The 10,173-nt window shown below is 40.6% G+C and overlaps 1 protein-coding gene across 1 annotated transcript in view; it reads right to left on the reverse strand.

The window, feature by feature from the left end:
* Nucleotides 1-2,198: 2,198 nt before the first annotated feature.
* Nucleotides 2,199-10,173, reverse strand: part of DGKI (diacylglycerol kinase iota) — a 316,603-nt gene continuing 308,628 nt past the window's right edge. The window contains exons 31-32 of the mRNA XM_027770499.1: nucleotides 9,941-10,040; nucleotides 2,199-4,773 (exon numbers count right to left, since the gene is read on the reverse strand). Coding sequence (XP_027626300.1) covers nucleotides 4,657-4,773; nucleotides 9,941-10,040 — 217 coding nt within the window. The 3' untranslated portion in view covers nucleotides 2,199-4,656. The remainder of the gene's footprint in view (nucleotides 4,774-9,940; nucleotides 10,041-10,173) is intronic.

Here is a 10,173-nt window from a genome sequence, read left to right on the forward strand (position 1 = left end):
TCAGAAGGACATGACTGGGATACAGAAAAGGTCAGTCTGAGAAGCTTGGCAGAGAACCTACAGCACTTTTCATCAGCTGAGTATGGAATTCAAATGAGAACAGCTGGGAGATCCAAAGGCGATTCTACTAAGATGTGGGGAGAAGCTATTTTATGCTATTATAAATATTAAAAATCAATGAGAAAGATTTGATAGATGTTCTTCTACTTTTTTCCTAAAATGAGCATAATTCATTTAAGTACAGCAATTAGTAGTTTTATTTGACAATAAGTCATTTTAACAACAATCTATTTTTATTTTTAAATAGCATACTTGAACATAATATCATGCTATTCCCAGTGATTTCATTAGCTTTCACTGGAAGGAAGCCAAGCTGCTCAGACCCCAGACCAGATCTAAGTTATTACACCTTCCTGGCAGTCCCTTGCCCTAATTAAATAACATTAGACAACCTACTGAGTGTCAGTCTTGTAAACTGTGCCTTGTAAAATGGTGTAAGCATCACAGAAGAAAGAACTCTTCTTTATTTGAGATCCAAAGATAGCATAGAAGAGTCTTGGGGCTAAGGCAGGTTTCATGTCTCGTAGAAGCCAAAAAACAAACAAACAACAACAACAACAACAACAAACAATGATATGAACTATCGATCATGGATTTTGGGACACAGACAATAGCAAATGCCATGTGCAAGCATGGTGATATTATGAGAGAACTAAGTTCTGTAACAGTGAAATAAAAAATAAATAAAATTCTGTTACCTAATCTATCCTTGCCTGTTGGTGTTAACTACACATATACAGATGGTTAGCATGCTTTAAACATGTTTCGTTTTTTAAAACTATTCAATATATGTGTATAATATGTATACGCATATATGTATACAAATAAATAAATATCTTTATGTATGAGGGTGTGAATGTGTATGCATATACCATATTTACATATAGGTCTGTTCATGAATGAAGTATTTCTGAGTTCACATACAAACAAGGATGCTCATCAATGTTAACAGTGCTCACCTCCAGGACCTGGGACAGAACTCCAGCACAGAGCAAGGCCTTGGCTTTGAGTATGATACTCATTTGTGGTGTTAGAACTTTCTTTGAAAAAGCATGTGCTACTTTTAAAACTGAAAAACCTAAATATTGACATGTAATAAAGTGAAACTGCTGTCCTACACTTTCCAAGACATGACTATCACAAGGGTTCTATTGGGTTGTCAGAAAAACCATGACGCATTTTTGCACAGAAAAACAGAAAAAAAACCCGTCATGACTTTTCTGATGAACCAATAGTAAACGAATTACAAAATTCCCTTGGGCAGAGAGATTGTTTCAAGGTTCAAATAAAAACGAACTGCCTATCCATCCCTAGCACAAACCGTTCTGTCTAGGTGGCCACTTTGGCAGGATAAAGGGCTATGGCCTTTCGGAGGCTTTCCCCCAGCCGATACTAATTTCACAGCTGTATTTGCCAGCTAAATTCTATTTCAGAACTTAGACTGGTTTGCAGTTATCACCTCTATCTAGGTAACAAGCACGCTCAAAGCAAAAGTCCCAATCACAGTGTTTATTTTCTTCTTTATTCACTACTAATCCTCTCTTCTGTTCTTTATCAAGTCCTCAGATGTGATAAAGCACAGCCTAACTGTGTTCTGTTTCAGTAAATGTGAAATACTAGAATAGAAGGTTGCAAAAATGACTACCTTTAAGGCTACAGAATGTTGTCTTTTAATAACTCTTCATTTTTCATCCCCCTTTATCCACTTAATCTAAAAATGGAATCCCAGAGCAGACAGTGCCACAACAGGAAGGGCCAAATACAAAGGAGTGCAGCCCAGTCAGCTGCTCCTCACAGAACTCTCTCACAGGCTTTGTAGAAATGACATTTCTGTAGGTACACATCTTTATGTCTGCTAAGGTTATGCGGGTTTTGAAACCAGGGCCAGATCATTTGCTTCTTCCTGATGGCTCATTAAAGGGGAGATGGAAATTCCTGAGCCATATGGCCTTAGCTCTTTCTAAAGTCCAGGACTGTCGTATGCAGTGACCAATATAAAAAGAAAAAAACTACAGGAGGTAGATTTAATGTTGAAGCATTAAATATGTGGCTGCTCTGCACATTTTTTTTTTTGAAAGCTCAAGTGCTAGAGGCATATGCTTTTTCAAAGAGATATATCATATATCACTCCCCATCAATAACATCGGACTCTAATACTTACATATATATTTTCTTGGTTTGGAATAATTTCCAAATGTACCAAGATCCTTACAGTAGTCAGCGCCTCATGTATTTTCCAACCAGGGATTTATTTGTGTCTTTAATTGGAGCTATTTGAATTGGCCCATAGCCACCTGTACTCTAAATTTCCTGCTTTGAAGCAGTCACAGAGAAATGTGAGATGGGAGTTGATGAAAATTGAGTTCTTCATCTCAGCAGTGGCAGTTGGGTAACTGACTGCTTAGCCAAATTTCTGTCCAATCCAGGGAATGGAAGGCACCATTCAAAGCCAGATTCCAGTCTGTTTTGAGGATTATATTATATTTCTGTCATCACAACATTTCTTGACAGTCTCACCAGCTGAACAGCTCCCAGCATAAGCCCAGCAATTAAATTCTCCTGGAGCATATTTTTTTCCAGCTTCTGGAAACAATCTACCATGGCCCCTACTCCATTTACTGTAAAATCCAAAAGATAGTTCCATTTCTGAGACTGATATATGGAAATAAATTACTTACAACCAACCCTTTCTCCCACAGCTAGAAATAAGGCCAGCAATTTGATTTTGAAATGACCATGGAGAGACTGTGGTAATAAAATCCCCATCCACTGAAAGGCTGTCCCTACTTAATATAGTGTATCATATCCATCCTTTCCAAATGATACGTGACCAGTGTGATTCAGGTAAGTGACGTGTTACCACCAGACCTTTAAATTAAATGGAGAGAAACGGTCGTTTATGGTCATGTGCAGAAACTCCTGGGAAGCACTTTACTGTGTCCAACGGCAATACAGAAGGAAGCTCAGGAGACATCAGATTTAGCCAGAAGCAAAACCCTTGGACATCCACTTTTAGTTTTCACCCAGAAGCAAGTCAAATAGAGACTTGAACAGAAATTATGAAAACGTTTTCGCCTGATATTTTCGTTTATCACAGATTCCCTAATAAGGGCACCTATAAGTACCATCTTGTCCACAGCAAGATTACATAATGCGCTTCCACTGCCAGACAGATGTTTCTGGCTAGATGGCCATATTAGTTTTTACTAAGAACTTTATGATAAGGGAGAATAAAGTAGAAAAAGAATATATTAAACTACCCTATCCGTGAAAAATGGACTTGTCAGGCATGACCTTGGGACCTGACAGTTAATAGATGAAGCGTCCATCAGAAAGATCCAGGCATCTCGGAAAACTGGCAGTGGAACTCATTATACAAGGCTTTGTCCTTGTGTCAAGGCTTACTTGGAATAATGAGAGCCAAAAACCTAGAAGAAATACTAAAATGGGCCCTGTCTCCATTGTATCAGGAATCTACAGTTATTGGCCTCTGGGCAACATTTCAATGACTGCTTTCTTGCTTACGTATGTTATCTTGACATATGTTGTTATTTTTGCATTGCCAGTTTTTGTTTTTCATCTTTTTTTTTTTTTCAAGTCAATTAGGCTGCTTTCTATTATCACTCCACAAAGTTTAGAAGTAAATGTTGTCAGAGGGCTCCATTTCCGGTAACCACAGTTCCCACACATGGTTTTCTGCTCTGCAATTTAAACAGCACTTAAAATTGAATGGTCTGCAAACTAGCTATGGGCCTTTGTTTATTCCTTTGCTCATCTGTATTGCAGCGAAAGGCAAAGAGGCTACACATAGGCAGTACAGAGCTGCACAAACAGCCCAAGCTGAACCAGTCCTGCATGGCTCTCAGGAGCAGCCCAGCAGACAGGGCTGACCCCTGGCTACTTTTTTGAGGTACCTCCGAGCACAGACAGCCCCCATGCCACCTCACCATACCGCAGAGATACAGCACACAAGTTGACATTATCCATGTGGCACTTCCCAGCTCCCATATTGTGAAACAGGAGGGGTGTGGGGCATGCAGAGTCACTAAGGAGTCTCGGTATATTTAGTCTTGGAAATGGAAGTGGTTTTGCAGTTATGCTTCTGTGGGACATCCAGAGGGTTTTAATAGACTTTCAGACAATCTGGTGGTCTTCAAAGACTGAATGTAAAGAGTAGAGATGCTATATATATTTTTAGTTGATGGATAGTTACAGGAGCTCTGTGTGGTATAGGGGGAAAGATGAATGAGTAGGAGAGCGTGGGCAGTGCCATGTATATGGACATCCTTGAATCTTTAAAATAAATGATACAGGTGAACACAGAAGTTCATGCTACTTGCTGGAAGCAATAAGGATCAAATTTTGTGCAACTCATAATCCACAGATCTCCAGGTATCCTGCCTCCTTCTTAATGGGCTATCATGTTTCATTGTACATCTTGGTAGCCCTTAAAAACTGGTGGCATGGTCTCAGATAGATTCTTGTAGGAGAGAGACAGATAGACGGATTCCATCATCTTCTTCCAGGGAGCTGCCCGATCACCAGGTGGGCACAGGTGATATGCTCACTCACGTTCCCTTGGCCTGTCTACCAGGGTCAAACAGCAGTTTCCAGGTCCTCATGACCAATGATCTTATAGTTCTGACGGCTTTCTAGGTAAGCAGCCAAATCTGGGTCCCCAGCCTGCTGTGCTCTGTCTTGAGGTGTGTTACCCTACAAGTCACAGGATAAAAGAATAAACACAAACACTTTGAATGAGAACAAAATTACAGAAACAGCTATCCAAAAATTTCTCACTAGTAAGGATCCTTTCATGTTTGATGTTTTAAAGTTACCCAAACACTTTTAAATCATCTATGTTAAATGAGCTAGGTTGAACACATCAGGTTGGTTAAGTTAGAGAGAAAGAGTTTATCACTTTGGCAGGTGAGGTTTACATCTAAGGAACTTGAAATTCAGAGTCTAACCGATTGTACAAGGGAGAACAGGGTAGTTCAGGGAGTTTTGAACCTGAATCCTTTTGGAAGAAGAGAAGATAGAAATCCTGAATAAAAGTAGAAAGAAGCAGGCATTTCGATTTCTAGTTTAGGATTCTTTCTAATACTCTGGGATGCGACAATTAGAAACTGAAAAAGGGGGATAAGTCATAATCTGGAAGGGTTTTGGTTTGTTTGTTTGTTTGCTAGTTTCAAGGACTTGGGTCAAGTTATCCCTGATTTATAAAAGTCTCATCTTTCCAAAAATGAATGAATTTCTGAATACAAACATAACAGGTATTGATTTAAAAAAATCTTGGGAAACTAGAAAAGCACAAAAAATAAAAATCACCAATCATCTCACAAAGACAACCACTGTTAAGCTCCCATCGAGTAACTAGTTTCATTCTTTTCTGTATTTCTCTATATATTGCTATAAAAATACTGTTAACCTTTTTTCATTTTATTTAATTTTTGGTATTAAATCTTATCCATCAACATCTTAAATGATCATGGAATTTCACACAGCCTACCCTATTTTGTTATCTGTATATATACACACACGTGTATTTGTATACCTATCTAATTTTTTAAATTGTTTTTAAGGATTATTTGGGGCCGGCAGGTGGCATGGTGGTTAAGGTGCTCAACCCCCACATGGCCAACTGAGGTCCAAGTTCCAGACCTGGTGGCTTGCTTCCTCTTTCTCTTTCTCTTTCCTCTTTCCTCTTTCCTCTTTCCTCTTTCCTCTTTCCTCTTTCCTCTTTCCTCTTTCCTCTTTCCTCTTTTCTCTTTCTCTTTCTCTCTCTCTCTCTCTCTCTCTCTCTCTCTCTCTCTAGTGAATACATGTGCCCTACAGAAAAATTTTTTAAAATACATAAAATTAAATAAATATATTTATTTAAATATATTTAAGTAATAAAGAGTGAGGAAATAAGTCACCAGATCTGGGACTCAGACTGTGGTTGGCCATGTGAAAATCCAGACCCTCAACCACCATGCCACCTGCTGGTCCCTCTTTCATCTGACATTGTTTTTAAATGAGGCAATGGAATAGAAATTGATTAAGAAAGGAAGGAGTCTATCCTGTTGAATGTTTGGAGATATTACTTACTGTTCCTTGAAACTTCTCATTTTTGTTCAATGACATAGTTGTATCTATTCTAAAAATTATATTAAGTTCTAAGGAAAGGGTAGAGGAATGATCATTGTGCCAAAGAAATAGCTTCATGTACAAATGCACATAAGTTTTGCAGAAATTATTCAAGATTTCTCAGCCTCCATATCAATTATCTCAGTGGATAATGCTGACCACAATTCCACATGCTCCAAATAACCTATTAGGGAATGCGGCACAGAGGATAAAAGGAAAGTAACAATACCTCTGGACTTTCTCAAAGCTTTTTTATGCATTTGGAATTTAACAATTAACTACCACTTTAAAGTTCCTAGGGAACTTTTTATTCAACTTGCTTACAGTCTTGATAGATTACCTTCTCTTCACTTCAGTAACAATGAGGTTGGAATTCCTAGCTTCCAGATATTCAGAGTGGTAGACTGAGGTCTGCCTCTGAGTTGATTTTCAAGAAACCACTCTCTAACATTAGAGTCTCAGGATATTGCTTCTATCCAAAAAATTCTAGGAGGAGATCCAGTTATAATGAATAATATTCAACTTTAACCAAGCAACAAATTACAGAACGGTAGAATTAAAGGATCTCTAAAATGGAATGAAGGGTACTTGTATTATTTCATATGTAAGATCTCTAGAACATAATGTAGAGTGAAAACTGAAGTCATATAATACCAAGTAAACTATGGCTTCACCAAATTAAAGAAAAATGAGAGAGAAAAACAATTATACTTACATGTAAAGAGAGAATATCAAACAAATGTTAAGTAGCATTTAGGTGTAGGTTGTGAGATTCCCATTGATATTTGCTTTTTTATGAATGTTTCTCTACATTTCTAGTTTTCTGTATGGGAATGTACTATATTTATAATTAAAAAAATAATAAAGTTATGTGGATTTTCTTTTTTCTTTTTTTTTTTTTTTTTTGGGAGAGAAAGATTTTTGCTATAGGATGTGTGTGCTCACTGGAAGAAACAAAAAGATAGAAAGCGAGAAATCCCCCCCCCCCGGGTGGGGGATGGCCATACCACAGTTCCTTCTCCTCCAGTCCCTTCTCAGCATTTTGGGCATGCATGAACACGTGCCCAGTATGAGTTTCAAGCCCATGGGTCTGGGACTTGATCAACTATGTGGGAGTCCAGTGACATAACCATTACTCCATCTACTGGTCCCAATTATTTGCATTTTTTAAAAAGCACACACACATGTAAAATAAAATAGGATGAAATCCCAAAGAACACCGAATTCATTTATCTGGTTCAGAAACTTAGATATTAAGGGCAACCTGCTTGAGAATCAGGTCTCCTGATTCTGTTTGTCTGCTGGTCCATTTCATGTATCTCCTTGTCTTCTTAATTATCTGAGTTGAGTGTAAGACCAGGCTTTGCACGGTAAACAAGCAAGGGTGGGACCAGCAGTTAGCGTAATGGCTATGTCGCTGGACTCCCATGTAGTCAACCATGGTTTGAGTCCCGGACCTGGTGGCTTAAACTCAAACTGGGTGTGTGTGCATGCATGCCCAAGATCCTGAGAGGAGAATGGAGGAAAGGGATTGTGGCATGGCCACCCCCCTGGGGAGGGATTTCTCACTTTCTTTCTGGTGAGCACACATGCCTTATAACAAACAAACAAACAAAAACAAGCAAGGGCCAGCAGGTGGAATAGTAGTTAAGGCACTGGCACCCCATATGGCAGGTGGCATAGTGGTTAAGGAGCTGGACTTCCACATGGCAGACAGTGGTTTGAGCCCTAGACCCGGTGGCTTGAAACTCATGCCAGGTGCATGTGCATGTGTGTCCAGAATCCTGAGAGGAGAATGGAGGAGAAGGGATTGTGGCATGGCCATTTGACCTGGAAGGTGATTCCTCACTTTCTCTCTCTTTGTCTCTGTCTCTCTGGCAAGCACACACACCCTGTTACCAAAAAATCCCTCTATAAAACAAAGCAAAGAAACAACAACAACAAAAATAGGCAGTTGCCCTGCTATGGTCTGGATGTCCCCTTCAGACCAACCCTGCCCACTACACGGCCCCTGCTGATCCTGCCCACAAGGCTTGTGTTTCTCAATCAGGTGAAACTTCAAGGCATCTGGGTGCAAATATAGTCTGGGACTATCACATTGAGCATTACCGGCCATTTGCAATAGCACACCCAATTAGCTAGCTAGCTGAACAAGTAACAGATCAGCTGGAAAACAAGAAGAGCTCAAGTGTATTGGATAGGCATAGGGAGAAACTGAGGCAGCCAGAGAACCAGTCAGAGGGCAAAGATGGTGGTGGGTGGAGAATCCCACACAATGAGAATGTCTCAGAAAGGAAAAAGAGGGCCACTCAGGAGGCAAAGCTGCTTTACAACTGGCATCACAGTTTGAGGGAGGTCCAGGGCGAAAACTGCACACCAGCAATTCTCAACATTTAAGTAAATCTAATGGCACTTGAGTCATTAAGTAGGCTTTGAAGTCACTTATCTGTGTTATGGCCCAAATCTTAGGCTATTCCATAACTGTGTAATAAAGGCCTCATCTGTGTATGAGAACCTTATTTTCTGCAGCCCTCCATGGTTCAATGGTTGGCCCTTTCTTGGAGTTCACACAGGATGCTTCAAAACTCCCTGAGCTCATTGGGATCCTCTGTGGGGCTAGGTCTTCCATGTAGATTCTCTCTCTCTTCCTCACCCTTCCATGGGATGAGTCCTACACCAACTCAACCATCTAGGACTCCTCCTTTGTTCCACCTTCCAACTCCTTCTCTTTGGGAGTTCTCTGTAAGTTGGAACAACTCGCGCTACAGGCCAACCTCAGTTCTCCTGGACTCTCCTGATGTCTACTGAGGTTGGCGTGTATTTCACACTACCAATTTCTGGCCTCACTGTCCTTTTACTTTGATACTAAAACATTCACATATTTTGAATCCAGACTTACATAATTTCTGCTGTGGAGAAATCGACTACATTTCAAGCCACAGCGCCACAGGTCTCCCCGTGCGGCAACGAATCAGATTATACTTTACTTGGTTGTTGGTGTGTCATCCTACAGGGCGGAAGGGCGTTTCTCACCAAAGTACAAATGATCTGCTGAAACAACACGAGGTTGGACATGGAAAGAGCTAGATTTAGATTCAGGCTGGCTACGTGTCCAAGTTAACGTTCTTTAGGTTTCAGTTCCTGAATCTACCAATAACAAATTTCCACTCCATCTGATTTCTGGAGTTAAATTTAGGGAATAAATTAAGAAAACAAATAGAAAGAAACTTAAATATGTAGGATTACACAATGCACCAGATTTAAGATTGTAACCATCCCAAAGGCAGGGTCTATCGTCCTAGAAGCCCATAGGTCACTTTTGCACCCATATATAGCACCACATAAATAATAGATTTTTAAACTATACTTGACTAAGTACTGAGCAGAAATCCCAAAGGGGCTTCTTGGTGGCTGGGTCAATGTCTTTGACCGGGGTTCTGACCTGTCTCCTAGGACTTCGGACCACATCTCCCTATGACTTGGCTGCTGGCATTTGGCCACTTCAAGTCCCCAGGCCAGCATGTTTGGAGGTTTATAAAGCCCCATAGGCAAGCACACACCCTCTCTTTGTGCTTATACATTTAAATTGCAGTTTCTCTAAATGAAACACTCTATTTTTTCCTCCTTTTTCCTAAGCCCCTGGGCACTTCCATAAGCACAGAAAGGATGCCTGTGCTATGGGCACTAGGGAAGGCGACCGTGCCTGTGCTCTCGCCCCCTGGGAGGATGTTTGCACTCCACATCCAGTTACCTTGGAGTCCGTCTTTCTCAGAGATGCCCCCGCGTCCACCAGAAGCTGGCACACAGCCCGGTTCCGCTGGCAGGCAGCCTTGTGCAGTGCGGTCTCACCCCTAAATCAAAGATGAAATGAGAAACCACCCATAAGGGGCTTGGAGGTGGGGTGGGGACAGAGGTGGCAGGGAGAGAGTGAGGGTGTGTAGCCTATCCTGGCTGCTAATGGTGGGAGCTCCACAGCCATGGCTG

This window comes from Tupaia chinensis, unplaced genomic scaffold (assembly GCF_000334495.1).
Source record: "Tupaia chinensis unplaced genomic scaffold, TupChi_1.0 Scaffold000140_1, whole genome shotgun sequence".
Lineage (NCBI taxonomy): Eukaryota > Metazoa > Chordata > Mammalia > Scandentia > Tupaiidae > Tupaia > Tupaia belangeri.